This window comes from Python bivittatus, unplaced genomic scaffold, assembly GCF_059951505.1.
Source record: "Python bivittatus isolate LINGU-HERP-01145 unplaced genomic scaffold, Pbiv_v1 ctg000240_np1212, whole genome shotgun sequence".
Classification (NCBI taxonomy): Eukaryota; Metazoa; Chordata; class Lepidosauria; order Squamata; family Pythonidae; genus Python; species Python bivittatus.
Genome location: NW_028277051.1, coordinates 2,459,761 through 2,477,282, shown reverse-complemented (window position 1 = coordinate 2,477,282; position 17,522 = coordinate 2,459,761). Strand labels below are relative to the sequence as shown.

At 53.1% G+C, this 17,522-nt stretch overlaps 1 protein-coding gene across 1 annotated transcript; it reads right to left on the bottom strand.

Moving 5' to 3' along the window:
- Positions 1 to 4: 4 nt before the first annotated feature.
- ADORA2B (adenosine A2b receptor) lies at positions 5 to 17,522 on the bottom strand. Its single transcript, XM_088138765.1, has 2 exons — positions 16,071 to 17,522; positions 5 to 1,564 (listed from the first exon to the last, which is right to left on the bottom strand). Exons 1-2 carry the CDS (start codon positions 17,396 to 17,398, stop codon positions 868 to 870), a joined length of 2,025 nt encoding a protein of 674 aa, XP_087994891.1. The 5' UTR covers positions 17,399 to 17,522; the 3' UTR covers positions 5 to 867.

The window sequence follows — 17,522 nt, the reverse complement described above, 5'->3', positions numbered from 1 at the left end:
TGCTTTGGCAAGTATTTTATTAAAAAAAAGAGAAGAAAGAAAAGAAATTGTTTAAATCAGGCCTCCCCTTTGCCAATTTAAACCAATAATTTAGTTAAGAGTAAAAAAAAGTTCCCCTTAACTCTGTCCATTGCACTCACAGTATTTTCATAAAAAACATATCCACTGTACCATTACTGGCCTACTTAAAAAGGATTTCCCATATGAGAATACCAGCAGCATCAAACAACTGATGACAAACTTAAATTAATTTTAAAAAGGGTTGGGGGGGGAGTAATAGTTTCATACAAAACACCAAATTATCACATATATTAAATTTCAACTCCATTGCCCCATACTTTATTTTTGGAGCAAGGAAGGACAACAAGACATTCAACAAATAATACCGTCACGCACACACAAAAAAGAGCAGCAAAGGTTGAAAACCTACCCTTGTAACGGAGGCAAGAATTAAAAGGAATTAAATGTAAATTAAATCTCCGTTCCATACAAAGGGCTCAGGCAACAAGAGGGCAGTTCGTTGCCGAACTCGCCGAGAGGCCCTTCATTCTACACCAGTGTTGCTCAACCTCAACAACTTTAAGCTGTGGGGACTTCAACTCCCAGAATTCCCCAGCCAGCACGGCTGGCTGGGGAATTCTGGGAGTTGAAGTCCACACAGGTTAAAGTTGCTAGGGTTGAGCAACACTGTTCCATACAAAACAAAACAGGACTTGCAGAGCTGCTCTTGTTCAAACACCCTGCACAATGCAGGAACATGTATGTAAAACGCCTGGCAGCTGTTCGCCATTGAACGGTGCTACCCTGTCACGAATTCCCCCAGGTTCATAGGGGAGAGATAAGGTCCTCTTGGCCACCGAGGTGGCCTCAAATGCAGGTTGGAGAAGTGTTATTCACAGCCAGGTGGCGGCTGCTGCCTCCATTACTCCCTCTGGGGTATTTGGGGAAGTCCTCAGTCTTGCAGAGGACGTAGCGGGAGAGGATCTTCCGGAAGGTGTGCCGGAAGTCCCGGATGCGATAGGCGTAAATGATGGGATTGACCACCGAGTTGGTGTGGGAGAGGATGATGGTCAGGTACATGATCCAGTCGGGCTTGCTCTCAGCAAAGCCTGGGTAGAACAGGGTGAGGCAATTGAGGATGTGGAGCGGCAACCAGCAGAGGGCAAAGAGGCCCACGATGATGGCCAGGGACTTGGCTGCACTGACCTCCTTCTGCAGGGTCATCCGGCAGTTCCCCACCAGCTCTATCTGCCGCAGCTGTTTGCAGGCAACCGTGAAGATCTTGACGTAGATGCCCAGCATGAGGAGGAGGGGGAGGAGGACGCATCCGAAGAAATTGAAGTAGACCATGTAACTCATGGGCACCACGTTCTCAAAGAGGCATTCCACCAGGCCGTTGGCCCGCCGCTCCCCGTCGGGGGTCCCCGTCTTGTTGGTGCAGTTACGGCCCACTTCTTTCCAGCTGTTCCAACCCATCAGCGGCGTCAGGCCGATGCTGAACGAGAGGATCCAGAGGACCGCGATGAGCCCCCGGGCTCGCTTCCCTGTCACCAGGCTCTTGTATCTGCAAAAAAGAACAAGAAGGATGGGATCCACAGAAGAGGGACCGAGCCCACCTTGGTCTCTTGCGGTCGGGTGGTTAAGTGGTTCCAAGGGAAGATACGAGAGCGTGCAAGGAACTGGCCTCGTGGAAAGCACGCCCCCTTGGGGTCTTCCCTCCAGCCAGGGAGCCAAGCAAACGCGCTTTCTCCTGCTTGTTAGACGCCTCGCAACCCCTGCAGCATCAGCTCCTCAGACTTATTTGCATTCCTAGCTGCCTCAAGATCGCCATGCTTTTGAAGCCAAGGGAGCAGAATGAACACGGGCCCACAGAAGTTGACATGCACCAGTATCCCTTACTTTTGCAAGGACCGCCTAACTGTAATTTCAAATGTATATATCCCGGGGATGATATGTCCTGAAAGGTCTCTGTATGTCAGCCCCACGAGGTAGACCAACCCAGGAAATCAATCTCACAGGAAGGCTAAGACTACTTTTATTAAGACTACTTTTATTGAGATCGGCTGTAATAACAGAATTTTGCAAGTCTGATTGTGCTGTTCCCCCCCCCCCCACATACAGTACTCCAGTGAATTAGGGGGGTGTTTTCCTCAGCTGCTTCTGAATATTATTGTTCCCCAGAGCTTTCAATCCCTTTTGGCTTTGTAACAATTCCTGCATATTTCCATCAAGGTGGTCTTCCTTACTCTCTACATACATCAACCATCTCCAGGACATCAGATTACTCCTCCCTTGAGGACACTCAGTGATTTTCTCCACCCAAAACACTTTAGAAAAAGGTTGTAGAGGGGGATTAGGGTCCCACACGACCCACAAAGCTGCTATCGTATCGTTATCATGTCTTGCTAGCCTTCCCCAGGGTGCCGAGTTCCATCAAGGAACTTGCATAGGCGGCTTTGGGGATTTGAGGGATGTGGCCTTGATCTCTGCAAGCTTCAGCTGCATTTCCACTGTAAACCAGATGGACCAGGGAGTGAGCAAACCCTTCCAAAGAGAGTCAGACGGGACCTAGGAGTGGACACCAAGACTTCAGAAGCCCAGTACTGAATCCTCTTTCGGGAACAGTACAAGGTACTGTACAAAGGAGATGCCAACCACAGTATCCAGCGTTTGCCCAGAGCAGTGTTTCTCAACCTTGGGAACTTTAAGACGTGTGGACCTCAACTCCAACTGCTGGCTGGAGAATTCTGGGAGTTGAGTCCACACGTCTTAAAGTTCCCAAGGTTGAGAAACGCTGGTCCAGAGGATCTGTCCAAACTCCTGAGCATTTCTCCAACCTTTTGGCAGCTCGAAGCCCCCCTCAGCCTGGAGGATCCAGGCAACCGAGGGTCGCTGAAGATGTTCTCCCCCACCCAAATTCCCAAGATGTTGCCCTGTGGCCAGTTTTTAGCCTGGAACAGTCGGTTCCTGCAAGAGACAGTGGTTTGCTGCCAACCTGTCCAACCTTCGCGCTCTCTTCTGCTCTTTTCTTGCCATGAGAAAAAGAGCTGAACCTGCAAGACACGCTTGGATGCCGGACAAGAACAATGAGGGGATGTGAGAAACAGCAGGAAGTGGAAGAGCACCAGCAGGACGATGGGGTTTGAACGGAACGGCACTTCCCCTCCCAGACATTCCACAAATACCAAGGGGTGAGATGTGCTGGACCAAGACTGGGATGCTGGATCCTGGCTCCCTGATGATGGCGATGTTCCTGTCCCGTTCTACCTGCAAGAGCTTTACATGGCTGGCTGGGGAATTCTGGGAGTTGAAACCCACACATCTTAAAGTTCCCAAGGTTGAGAAACACTGTTCTAGCTGGTCGAGTGGCTGAATGTCTACTCTCTGGATGGGCGCAGATGCAAAAAATGCAACACCATCTCTCAAGTTAGCACACACCAGCATAGCTCAATTTTTGAGGTGGAGGCTTGGAATTTGTTGGTAGGGAGCCCTGTGCTCTTCCACGGAGTCACAATTCTTAGTGCAACTTTTAAAAAGGGGGGGGAATCTGTTGTTTCAACTATGGATGGAGGCAAGCCAGCAAAAAATCATCAGAGTGAAAAACAACTTGAGAGAGAGAAAAATTAAAAAGCCCACTTGCCGTGCCCCAAAAACGCCTGGAAAAGGCCATCTGATTGATGGAGTGGGGAGGAGAGGAGGACAGAACGGGGTCTCCTGGAAAAGGACGTAACTGCCCAGCTGCTGCACGAGCTCCCTCGTTCTGTCAAACGGCCCTTGCGCTAATCTGGGAAGGGGCAGGGTGGACCTTCCGCAGCAGCAGAGAGAGAGCAGCGCCTGACTTACAAACACTTCCGTGGCGGGCGGGGGGGAGAGAGGAGAAAAGTCGTTTTGGGTTCATTTCTTCACTTCTTCATTTAGCATCTCTGCTGAGCTGGCCTCCCATATTCGAGACAGCAGCGTGCTTACTCTACGCCCCAAGGCTTCCATGGGAACCGGCCCCCACCGCTTCCACGAACTTGCAAGCAGCCAGCCAAACTCAGAGGCTGAAAAGGAATACTTGAAATCCCGTTCTCTTGGTCAGTGCATCCAGTTACCTTCCCACCGCGCCCCTCAATAAGGGGGTGGTCCTTATTTGCCTGCAAACGGGGTGGGGAGGGTCTCCTAGCTTGCATTAAGCCACCTGAGAACCTAAACTGTCGAACGGTCCACCACAAGCTTTGCACGACCTGGGCAAATCTGCAAATGCCAGGCCAGCTTTGTCAAACCGGAGCAGCCAAGCTGAAAGAATTTGCTCAATTTAGAACAATATTTTCCAGCCATACCAATCAAATTATTGCTGACTGTCTATGGCTAGGAAAAACACTGACAACTGATGTTGCATTAAAGGGTGCATCCTTGCTTTCTGAGGTTTGTATTCACGGCAGCTGGAGAGAAGGGGGGTTCTAACGTTAAAAAAAGCGATCACGGCAGACGCATTTCTGCAATTCTTCAATTGACTGAAAGAGAAGCGGCTTTCTCATTTTCTTTCAGTAACGGGAGTTCTTGCATTTCTTTCGTTATGAAGTTGCTGGGGTGCTGCTACTGTGCTGTGGAGTCTCTCTGAGCTGGGTGGTTTCTTGCAAATGTTTCGTTACCCAGCTACGTAACCTCTTCAGTGCTAAAATGGGATGGGGTTTGCTCTCCGTTTATACACTGTGGCACGAACGTTTGCAAGAAAACCACCCAGCTCAGAGAACCCCGAGGACTCCACGGTTCAACCGTGAGCTACACATCTTCGCTTCTGTTGGTACTGTGCTATCATCTGTCCTGCTGTTTGCAGACTTCCTGGTTTCCCACCTTTCAATCCCCAAAGAAGACCTAATGAGGGAATTTCTCTCAAAGAGGCTTCAGCAGATGGAAAGATGACCAAGGTAAAAGAGCAGCGGCCTCCAGCGATCCGGAAACTCCAAAACCCTCCCGGGGGAAATGCAACAGAAATTCTCAAGCATCCTGAGCAGGAGGCAGAAAAACAGAAGCGGGGAAGGCAAGCCTGTGGGACACGCAAGACAGATTTGGGCATTTGTAACCCATTACTATGGAGGGAATGGCAGGGTCGGTTTATGAGAAGAATCCGACACGTGCAAGGGTGCTGTTGGGTGAAACCCAGAAAGGAAATAGCGCACATGCATCGCTTGGCCCATCTGGGAACACTGCTAATTCCCAGGAACTCCGTGACTGAGGAGACAGCTGGGGGGGAGACAAAGATAATCCCCCCCCCTTTCTTATTCTTTTCATCTCTTTTCCTGCAATTGCTACAGCTGGACAGCACGCAAGCACGCAGGCTCCTCTCAAAACAAAACTTTCCCCGAGCACTTTATCCACGCTTAAATTATTAATACCCCAAAGAGGCATTCTTCGGCTCTTTTATCTCATTTGTCTTGGCATCAATTAATTGATCAATTATTGATTCCACCATTAATGCGCAAATGTGCCTCGACCCTCCTTTGGCTGTTGGCAGACATTGCCCCTGAATAATGCATGTTTGGGGGAGGCCCCTTTTTTTCTTCCCCCAAGCTTTCGTTCAGCCCCACGAGCGTTAGCCCGGACGGCGAAGCGGGTCAGAACACGGGCGCCCCTAATTCCCAGAGAAGCAGGCTTTTCCTCTTCTCCTTGCGCCGCTGTGGCTCCGAGAGGGACGTCAGGGTCGCATGCGTCACCGCCCCAGCGTCCCACAACTGCAGCGTCACGGGGCCCGAAGGCATCTCCGAGGTCCTCTCGTCCAGCCCCTGCGCCACGCCAAGCTCTGCAGGTTGATGGCCCTAAAAATCCCCTCCAAACAGCAGGAATTAAAGATCTGCGGAGGATCCCGACGCATTGGGTCTGCCCACGAACTGTTCACATTTAACTATCCTGACCCAACGCTCTGAGCCAGGTCAAGTACAGACCTAGCTACCCCAAGCTTGCATATTTTTTTGCTTGAGCCCCAGGCACTGGGGGCGGGGGGGGGTCAAAAAAGTCAAGACGACAGCGGCAGCTATGCCACAACCACATGCCCGCCCCGTCACCTTGACCTTGTTGGCCCCTCCGCCCCCACAGACTGGGTTAGGATGGGGTTTGGTGTGTCTGTGGTTAGTATGTAATACAACAATTGTGGTTATTTCAGCTGTAGCACCTTCTGCCAAACCAGGAAAGGGATTAATCCGAAGACTTGCACGGGTAGAAGGGAAGGAAGGAACACCCCAAATGCCACAGCAGATATTCAACAGGTGTGTTCTTGGCCCGCATTTGGGGGCATCTTTAAATTGTCAAAGGAGACTTGTTTTTTTTTTTAATTTAATGTTTTTACTTGTGAGCTGCCCAGAATCACTGGGAGCTGGACAGCATACAAATTAAATAAATACATAAATGAAAGGAATTTGATGTTTTCTCGTGGCCCTGGTTTAATAATATGTTAAAGCAGGGTTCCTCAACCTTGGCCACTTTAAGACGGGTGGACTTCAACTCCCAGAATTCCCCAGCCAGCAAGGCTGGCTGGGGAATTCTGGGAGTTGAAGTCCACCCGTCTTAAAGTGGCCAAGGTTGAGGAACCCTGTGTTGAAGGACCAATCTAACTCCATAGTAATACTAGAAAGATACTTTTCCTTTTTCCTTTTCAGTTTCCGCTCATTCTTATCCCTGTTATCTCTTTTTTGATTGCATCATTACTGTTGCACCCTGTTGATTTCTGAGGGTTAGATTTCATCCACCAGAGGAAAAAAGAAAGGGGGAAAAAGGTTTCCCGTGACTGCAGCCAGAATCATCTTCCCAGACCCATCGCCACGGCCTTCTCCTACCCTCCTGAGATCGACAGCGGTTCACCCCTGCTCAATCCGGGGCTCTCTTCCCTGACTGCCTCCTTCACCACCACCTTCTCTCCAACCAAAGCATCTTGTGGAACCCGTTTAACAGCTGAGCTGCGCCCAAGGTTTTGCTTGACCGAAGATTACAAGGCCTTCGCCCAGTGGCAGAAGTGGCTGCCAAATTCAGCATCCTGGCCTGATTTTCTCACCCTGAATTTCTGTCCCAAAATACACGGGCCCTCTAAATGGGCAAATCAAAATTAAAAAAAAAAACTTAAGGACGGCCGCAGATTTAATGGGTGGGACCTCCTTTGTATTTTGAATTTTTTTTTTTAAGGTTATTTTTAAAGGCTTTAGAAACAACGAGTAGCAGTATGTCATGTTTTTAATACTTCTGTTTTTCATCCCAAGCCCAACCCTCTCGCTATATCCAAACAATTTTTTTTTTTCAGTAACGTTCAGAAATTTGGAGGAAGAGCAGAGTGTTTATGTAGCTCATTTTGGGTGGGGGGGAGTGGAGGGACAGGCTTTGGAAAATATGACTTGAGCGTTGTTGGGGTTTGTGAGTGTGTACGAGTATGGTTTTGTTCTGCCTACACTTGTAACCCTGACCGTGAACTTGTAAGAAATGCAAATTTTCGAGAGAGAGAGAGAGAAAAAAAACGCACCATTCAGAAACATTACTGTTATCGTTTTAACTATTATTGTTGGAAACTCTACCCAAACTGGGGGCTGTTGCAACATTGGAAACAGAGTCAGCTGCCACTTGGAAAATCTCAGGACCCATCTGCTTGATGAAACACGCCCCCCCCCCAACTTGGCGCCTGACAAACCCTTGAATTAAAGAGCACCAGAGCAAAATGTCAACTTTAATCAAGACTGTCTTCCTGATGAGTCATTCTGAAATAAACTCATAAGAGGGCACCTCCACACTCAGCCTGGCCATTGGCCCCTGGTTAACTGCCTACAGCAACCTGGGTATCAAGCAGAGAAGTAATTTTCCTGCCCCCCCCCATCTTTTGATCTGGAGATGCTGGGGAGGGAATGCAGGACCCCACGCATTCAGAGCAGGGGCCTCACCCCAGGAGCAGCCTCGAGAAAGGGCCTTTGAAGGCCCTGAATTTTGGCCAGAAGGATCAATAGAATCACACACTGTCATCTGGGATGAATTTTTCAGAAGGCTGGGCGGTACGTGGCTTGGCTTATTTTCTCGAGTCATCTGGAATTTAAGGTCTCAGTTATCCCAAGAAATGACCAAATGGCCAAGAAGGGGGGCAGGGGGTTCTCATAATCATAACATGTACAAGCTGGGTAGGATCTCTAAGGTCGTCTAGCTCGTCCCGTACTTCGTGCAGCAATACCCTAAATCAATCCAGCAGGTGCCATCCAGCTCCCGTTTGAAAACCTCCAGCCGCGATCCCTTTCATTGAATTCCAACCTATTGTTCAGTGTCCTGCCCTCTGTTTCAAAACAGAACGTGTTCACTCCCGCACGTAACAGGCTTCTAGATAATTTACAGACTGCTTTCATGTCTCTAGTCAGTCTTCCCGCTTGTAAGTGAAATGCGATCCGCCTCTTGAACTGTTCCTCTCTGGACAGCTTCCAGACCTGTGAACCCGCTCCATGTCCCTTCGAAAAGGAGGTATTCAGATCTGGTGGACTTTGAACAAGGAGGGCAGAAAGAGTGCGGATGCTCTGGATCTTTGGTGTGAGAGAAGACTCCTGAGAAGGCCACAGATAGCCAAGAAAAGCAACCGGTGGACCATCAAATGAATCAACTCAAGAGTTCTCACTCAAGGCACCAATGACCAGGCTCAAGAGGCCCAGATTTCTGGAGAAGGCTCTAAGACTAGGAAAAGTGGAAGGGAAGAGAAGAAGAGGACAATCAGCAGCACGGTGGAGGGACTTGGCTGCAGTAGTGACGGGGCACATCATCCTGGAGATTGATGGTTGATTGATGGAGATTGAACCATCTCTGTGGTTGCTAAGAGTCAACACCAACTTGATAGCATATGATCAGTCAATCAGCATGAACACCCAGCTCTCTGGGGAAGGCTCTAATCTGGGAAAGGCGGAAGGAAAGAGAAGAAGAGGACGACCAGCAGCAAGGTGGAGGGACTCAGTTTTGGGGGCAGTGGGGGCACCGTTGGAAGAGCTGAAGGACCAGGTTGGGGAGAGATCCTCCTGGAGAAAATCTATGTGGTGGCTAAGAATCAACCCTGACTTGATGGCATCTAAGCAATCACTCCAATCCACATCTGGACACAGAACTCCAAGTCAGTCCAACTGATCAGGAAAAGTAGAATTTCTCTCTGCTGTATCTGCAGGAAGGATGTCAAAAAAGGCAGGATGACATCCACGCTCATCCAATGGAAACCCTGCTCCCTTGTTACGTGTGCTTGTAAGAGTCAGGCTTCCATTGTGCAACCCCCGCGGATTTTGCAATCCAACCAAAGAGGATTCAATTCAAAATATATTTCAGGACTAACAAAAACATTAAAAAAAAAGACAATAAACTGTACATTGTATCTCAAATATTATTTTCTCTTCACCCCAAGTATCAAAAGCAAAATATTATCCTACGAAATGCCATTCATACTTCAGATTCCAATCTTCAGTAGGTTCAGTAAGGAATAACCTGTATATGTGCATACAATAGAGTGAATTAGATTTAACTCAGACTTCTAAAATATTTTGAAAGAGATGTGCTTTCTGCTAAAAAGAAGACATTAGAGCACTGAAAATGCAGAACAGCCCAAACGGTGCCTTAGACTTTGGGAAAAAGTCAATTACAGCTCAGAAGCTGATCAGCATAACTTGCATTAGGTATCACATTAACTGTATAAAATAATCCACTTGTTAGACTGGATCCTTTCACGTGCTCTGGAGTAGAAAACATAGGAGGTGAACAATTTCTGGAAAATATTCTCTTCCACCCCACTCAAGCACCATATCTCTGCAACTAATAGGGCAGACAGGAGGTGACAGGCCTAAAGTTCTTAGCCATGAATCATGGCTCGCTAGGGGCCGTGCAATAATGCCATTAAAAATAATAATAATAATAATAATAATAATAATAATAATGATTCCTTTTTTTCTAGAAAGCTCAGAGTAAGAATAAAAACATCCAGAACAGCAACTTGAACAAACCCCCTGAATTATGATGCTGGCTGGGGTCCTAACAAAGGAATCTCCCCTCTGCCCTCTCTCACACCCCCCACCCCCAGCAAAGGCCTTTCTGGAAAATGGCAAACTCGGTTGCCCCCACCCCCAGAGCAACGGAGGAGGGGAATCCCCATGGCTAAGGGGGGAAGGAAATACCCGTCAGCCTCCAGCTTCAACCACAGAGGACCAGTAAGAGCTGCAACGACATCACGTGCATCGTAGCATCATCGTGCAATTGCACGATGACGCCATGACGCACGTGATGTCGTTCCAACTCCTAGCAGGCCCCTGTGGCTTCAAGCCTCAGAGAAGTTCAGTACCTTGATCTCTTTTTAGTTTATGAAGTTGCCCAGTCTCTTCATGGGGGTGGGAGAAGTCACAGAAACTCATTTACCATTTTTGGGCATCAGAGAACCAAAAGCGGGAATAATACGAGCCCAACGTCCTGGCTAATAATAAGGGAGGACAACTGCTAATGCAATCAAGCCAGCCAATTTCCCTGGGCATCCACGCTCATATTCCCTAGTTCTGACTTCTTAATAAAATCTTCAGGGCTTGCCATCCAGGCGCTTGCACCACCACCTGCTCCTGCAGGATCTGAGCTGTCCAAGGAAGGCTGCCTGGAAGAGGCTAGTCGTGGTCCCCCATTCTGGTGAGGTGCGGGGGGTGGGGGGAGCTGAGGGCAGAAAGCCCCCCCTTTTCCCTCCTGGGACTGCCTTATGGAACAGCAGCATCCCCCTCTCCAGTTCAGACTGGCCCTCTTTGGGAATGTCCTCCAGAAGCTTCTAAAACCCCTTTTCTCCCCCAGAGACCAATTCTTTTCCAGGCTTCATGAGCAAAACGTATTTGATATTAAATCATTATTATTCTTGTATATTGCATTCCCTTTATTTTACTGTAGAAGCTTTTGATTGATTGATTGATTGGTTGAAGTTGTTTTCAATTCTTAGTGACCACACAGATAGATTGTGGAAGCTTTACTGCATCTTAATGCAAACGACCGTGAGGTTGACAATTCAGGAAAGAAAGAAGAAAGAAAGAAACAAGAAACAAGAAAGAGGAAGGATGGATGGATGGATGGATGGATGGATGGATGGAAGGAAGGAAGGAAGGAAGGAAGGAAGGAAGGAAGGAAGGAAGGAAGGAAGGAAGGAAGGAAGGAAGGAAGGAAGGAAGGAAGGAAGGAAGGAAGGCAGGCAGGCAGGCAGGCAGGCAGGCAGGCAGGCAGGCAGGCAGGCAGGCGTTTTGGTAGCTGCGTCCAGACTTCCAGGATCCCACGGCCTCAGTCTACCTACATTTTTCCAGTGTTTTTTTGCTCAGTTCAGACTAGAGGGATCAGGGTCATGGAACGTGCTGGGGCAGATCTAGAATGCCAGGGAAGTGTCTGTAATCCGAGCTTTGTCCTCTGTAATCGGGAGAGGAAGGTTTCATTCCTGCTCAAAGTAAACAGGGCAAATCGGATTACACCCTGCCGGGTTCCAGAGCGCATCAGGCTGCTGTTCCTTTCATTTGTTTCCCTGGCCCCGCACCAGGTTTGAATCCGCAGGGCGAAACAGCCACTGGGGAGCTCCGCGGGTGGAACTCGCCTACTCAAGGTGCAGCGACCGAAGCAGCTTTTTGCAAAAAGGCGCTTTGGAGAACATCCAGGCAAGAGGGCCAAGGGGAGCCGATGGGCGCAGATGGCATCGGTCACGTCCAAAAGGCTTTTTTCCCCACACGCTTGGGAGAAACACGCACTGCACAACAGTATGCAGCTGGATTTGCCCTCAAGCTTTTTCATTATCGTTTTAAAGATACCTTTCATGCCTAGACAACAGGGGCATCCATGGGGAAGAGGGGGCTAAAACTGCAAAGTCGGGGGCCGGGGCCACACATTTGAAGCCCCGCACATAAGCAGAAGCAGCCACCAATCCCCAAACAGTAAAACAATACGTACAATCACACAACGAAAAGTAAAGTGATGCTTAAGCATCACCAGAGGTGCGTAAATCGAAAACAGGCGAGGACTTCAGGACGCTGCCTCTCTTCTCCTGGTGGGCGAACATCTCCTTCCAGTGGTTCTGTTTGGGGGCCACCAAGGGGGAGACCTGCACTTCCTTCCCAGCCCCCGAGCTCCAGGGGTGCCTGCGAGCCGATGCTTTCTAAGACGCGCCACCGCCATTTAAGGGTCGTCAGAGTCAAAATGAGAAATTCACAGGCCGGGTTTGCCCAACAGCCTAAACCTGGGGGAGCAAACCAGAATGGGCGCAGGTTCAGAACATGGGAAGCCTAAACCAGTGAGATCAGGGCTCAGCACCAGGGCCAGCTTCAGCCAACCTGGTGAGACAACGGCGGGGTTCCCAGCCTCTGAATCAAACCTCTCCACATCATGTGGGCCCAGCCTAAAGGGCTGTGCGAACCCAGCCAACGGTGAGATACCACAAGCTCCGACTGGCCAGGTCTTGGGAGCATTTTGGCAGATGCCGAACCCTCTCCAAAGAAGCCCTTTCAGGATTCTGGCTCGGAAGGAAAACTACCTGCCCTGGGGCTGCCATCTGCCCTTCCACCTGATGTTCAGGCCCTCAGCTGCAGAGGCCTTTTTCTTTTCTTTTCTTTTAAGAAAAGCAACACCGGTGCCCGATTTCCTCAACCGCAGATTGCGGCTCTTGCCACCTCATCTGGAATCAGCTGGATTTCCTTCCTGCATCGCATCCTGCCAGGCAGGAAAGGCCAACGAGGGCCAACGCATACCAGATCCCCGGGTGCGGCCGGAGACCCAACCAGAGACCCCCTGCACGCCAAACGTTTAGCACCAAGCCTTTTTCTCCAAGCTGGGCTCAGCCGGGGCTCAGAATTAAGAATCGTATCCTGAAGGCGGCCTTCTCCGGCTGATGCTTTCCAGATGTGGGCCTACAACCTCCAGGCTGGCTGCTCCACATTACAGAGTTGCCCGGAGCCTAGGGGCTCTCGCCTAAATCCAAGCCCCAGACTAGGATGGCGGGTTTCTGCGGCTGTAAAAACAGTAAGTGGCTCTCCATAAGACGTACCAATTCAGTTCCTACCGTCAGCACTGGAGTGGGGGTCACAGGTGAGAAAGGGAGGGGGGCTCAGCTCATGCCCCAACAAGTCTCCCCCACAGCAGCTTCACCACAAGCTTAACCAAGTTCTCGCAGAAATACAGAGCAGAGACCCAGCCAGGCAGATTAAACCGTTTACTTTGGAAAGAAGCGGCTTTGGCAACTAAAAAGTGCAGAGCGGAGTGCCGGCCTGCCAGCCGGCCAGCCATGCCCTCTTCCAGCAGACTCCATTCCCTTCCTCTCTCTCCTTTCCCCACCTTCCGGAAGTCTTTCATCCCTCCTTTACTTTTCCCCCCATGAAAAGAAATCTACGCAATAACAATACCAAGACCAACAATGCTCGAGTTCCCCCAGAGCTAAGCGCCCCCCACCTGCCCGCACGAGAGCAATGCCGTCGGCCCACGCAGCCAGAAACGGCAGGAATGATGCTACCGGGCCAGACTTCCTATTCCTCTGCATTTGACTGAATTTCACTTAGGCAGGCTCCGCACTCAAGGGTGCTCTTTCACAATCTCACGGCCAAAAAGCCAAGCTGCCTCCCCCAAAGAAATTAATAAGGAAATGATGCAGGATCACACGTATTCTCAGTCCCTCTGGCGCATCAAATGGCCAAGCCCGGGCGGGTGTTTTTTCCAGCTGGTAATCCTCGAGATTACATTGGAGGGGCCATCGTCTTCTGGCACCCTTTATTTTCTGCTGAAGAGCCCAGGGGAGGGGAAGTTTAAATCAATATTTTACATCAAAATGTTGCCACCCTCCTCCAGGCAAGAATCTGATCGTTTGCCGTGCACAAACCACATGCCCACAGCCCCATCTCGTTCCTTTTCCAGAAGTCTGTGATTGGGCAAGACTTTGCTGGCAGTAAGTGCCGACTCCGTTCTCTTTTCTGCCTTTTCTGCCGCCCAGGGGTAGAAAGACCACTCAACTTTCAGACTGCCACCCCCATTATGCCCAGCTGGCTGGGGCTAACGGGAGCCCTAAGTCCCAGCTGCCCAAAGAAACGCCCGACTGGCAAAGATCGCCAGTCAAGGGGACCCGAATCGAAGCGATTCACCTTCGGGAAACGGTTCACTCTTTTGCCGATTTGGAAAAACTGGTGCTCCAGGATGAACCCAGCAAGGGGCATTTCGCAGAAAGGAAGGGGACTGTTCGCCCCACCCGCTCCGACTATCTCCACACAAGGGAGCCCCAGGCCTTCAGCCAAAGGCGCTGCAAAAGCAGCTGTTGTATCCGGTACAGTAATGCAACTTTGGGGGTTTTTTTCTAAGCAGGGGGAGTCATCCCCATTCAAACTTCTGGCAGACCGGCAGCCTGGGAAGTCGACCCAAGCCGGCCACATCCGACAACAAGGAGGAATATCAGGGACAAGCCGTGCCTACGGACCCTGGGAGAGGGGCTCAGGAAAAGTCAAAGCCCCCGAGAAGGGGGGCCCGTGAGAAACAGCTGGGGGCTGGCTTCACACCGCGAGGCGCGCCCGCACCAACAGGTGGGCTGAGACTGGGGGAACCTTCAAAAGTTGGGCGAACTAACTCTGGCGAGTCGACGCTTCGACAGGCTGTGTGAATTTCAAAAGGGAGTGAATGGCGTACCCAGGTGAAGGGTGAGAGCCGCTGGGAAACGGAGCCCCCTGCCCAGCGAGGTGGGGGCTCCCTTTGGCCAGATGGGTCAAAGGAGAGGATGGACCTCCAGCCATCAGGGATGCTTTGGGGGGCCGGGTGGGACTGGCCGGCCTCAAGGGTTCCTTTCAACTCCAGGATTCGATTTTGTAAATGGGACAGGATGGGGTGCCTGGAGGGGCCGGGGTAAAAAGTCAAGGGCGGCCGTGACAGTTCATGTGCGTGTTGCAACTAACACAGAAAGCCAGCCATTAAACCAGAGCCAAGTTGCCCTCTCCGGGGGAACCGTTCCCAAAGCATTTTGGCTCCAAAGAGACCCTGATTGCACCCCCACATTTGGAGGGCCCAAGCTGAACTTGTGTTTCCTCCTCACTCCCCACACTAGCCCCTGTAGAGCCTCCAGGTTCAGGAGCAGTTTATCTCAGCTGACAGCCTCAAGTTGGATCTGAGCACAGCAGTTGCACAACTTACCCAACACTCCTGCGCTACTCCAGGACTCTGGGGCCGGCTTCACAGCGGATAACCGGTTTGGGCTGCTACAGGCTGAAGCATGTTTTCATAAGAAAAAGCCCACCGGCTGAGTTCACACAACATGTTAAGCCTGCCTAAAAGGAGGTTGGATCACTTGTGGATCAGAAGGCTGTGGGAACGCTCCCATAGTCTCTGGTGTGAACCAGGCCTTCGTGGGAACCCATCAGAGGCTGGGTTTGGTGTTGCATGCTACATGAACCAGGGCTGTGAACCTGGGTTTAGCCTGTTGTCTGAACCAACCCACAGATCACCTTTAGGCCATGCTCAGCCTAAACTACCTGGCAGAGATGTTGTGAAGGTTTTTTTTTTAAAACACCCTGTGCATTTCAGCCAAACGAAAGCCTAGCCAGGGCTCTTGGAAGGACTTGCCTAGCTGGAAAGATTCTAATCTAAGATAGTCTGCTCCTGAACGAGCAGGAGCACCACCTTCTCACGGAGGACTGCGAAACATAGCAAGCCGAAATGGGTGGGCCTCTGGGCCATAAATTAGTCAACGTCTATTATTAGCCACAAGTCAGATTTGAACAAAAGAAGGTGGTGCTTTCACGTTCTTACAGAAAGGCTGCTGGAAGGGGCGCACTCTGCTCGAGGCCCACTGTAGCCTCTCCAGCACTGCCTTCTGTAAGCCTGCCGAGGGCCCATTTGCCAGGCAAGACAACTGAGGCCGAGAGAAAGCACCAATTCCCGGCAAACGGGAGCAGGGAGGAGAGCGCCACAGCCAGGAGGGGCAGCGCTCCTGTGGGACGCGGCGCGGCGCCCCGCCACCAGCCCCGGCCAGCTCGAGCGCCGCGGGGCGGGGCGGGGCGGGGCGGCCTCGGGCTGCCCAGGGAAGGCCGGCCCCAGCGCCCCCCCCCCCCGGCCAGCAGCAGCCCGGCGCGCCCTACCTGAGCGGGATCTTGATGGCCAGGTAGCGGTCGACGGCCACGGCCAGCAGGCTGAAGATGGAGCTCTGCGTGAGGACCAGCACGAAGCACGCCAGGAAGAGGCAGCAGTGGAAGTCGGTCTGCAGGCCCACGCTGATGGTCACGGCGAAGGGGATGGCCAGCAGCCCCACGGCCACGTCGGCCACGGCCAGCGAGACCAGAAAGTAGTTGGTGGCCGTCTTGAGCGTGCTGTTCAGGGCCACCGCCCAGCAGACCAGCACGTTCCCCAGGATGGCCAGCAGCGCGATCAGCAGCTCCACCGTGATGTACACCGAATGCATGGCCGGCGGCGCCGCCCGCGGGGCCGCCCGCCGCCCGCCGCAGGCAGGTCCCCGCGGAGGGCTCAGCGGCGGGGCGCGCATCCCCGCGGAGGGGCCGCGCCCGGGGCCATGGGCCCGACCCGGCGGGGCGGGGCGGGGCGCAGCCCCCGCGGGGCCCGAGCGGGCGGGCGGGCGGGCGGGCGGACGCGCGTCCCCGGGCTCGTCCAGCCGCTGCAGCCGCCCCGCGGGGCAGAGGGGGTCTCCGCCCGCCCGCCCACGGCGGCCCAGGTGAGGCTGCGGCCGGGCTGCGCGCTCCGGAGCCCCGCCGGCGAGGCTGCGCTTTCCCCGGGACGGGACGGGACGCGACGCGACGGGACGGGCGGCGGCGCCCGGACACAACTCTCCGGCGAAGCGGCGGCTCGCCTGTGGGCAACGAGGCACCGCTGGCGCGTCTATATCGCACATGGGGCGGGCGGGGCGGGGCCGGGGCGGGCGCGGGCGGCGATTGGCTGCGGGGCGCCTCTCCCGCAAACCCCCGACCGCCCGGGCGCCTCCCCACTTCCAGCGCCGGCGGTGGCTGCCCAGGGCAGGGCCAAGCGGGCGGTGCCCGGGACGCCGGGCGAGCGGCTCTGGCTGCGCCGCGGGCTCGGGAGCCGGGTTTCTGCGGCGCTGGCCCCGCCCGGCCCGGCCCGGCCCGGCCCGGCCCGGCCCACCTCGCGGGGCCGGCGGAGGAGAGCCCTCCGCTCGCCGACTGCCTCCAGCCGCGCAGCTGGTTGCGCTCCGGGGCAAGCGCGTCCTTCGGCGCAGCCCGCGCCTCCCAAGCCGCCGTCCCCTTCCCGGCAAGCCTGAAAGCGGCCGCGCTGCGGCTGCCGAGGGAGGGGCGCTCTGCCCGTGCTCAGAGGGGGCGCGCCTCCCACCTCCCCAGGGCTCGGGAGTTGCGCTTGCCGTCCCTCGCCCGCGGGCCGGCAGCAGCAGCAGCAGCAGCAGCAGCGCCCGTCGGAGGCCGGCCGGGGGAGCCACGCGCCCCATCTTCCCCAGCCGGCGCGTGACCGCGGGGGGAGCCAGTTCCTGCGTCCTCCCGGACACGTCATCGGGCCGGAGAGGCGCGGCCAAGCCGTCGAGGCTGGCTCGCCTCTCGGGCCGAGCCGCAGAA

What these genes read in the sequence shown, in the direction of transcription:
- ADORA2B (XM_088138765.1), bottom strand. Translation starts at nt 17,398, where the DNA reads ATGGGGCGCGTGGCTCCCCCGGCCGGCCTCCGACGGGCGCTGCTGCTG. An exon ending in GCCATCAAGATCCCGCTCAG is followed by an intron (nt 1,565 to 16,070) that starts GTAGGGCGCGCC and finishes TCTTTTTTGCAG; the next exon opens with ATACAAGAGCCTGGTGACAG.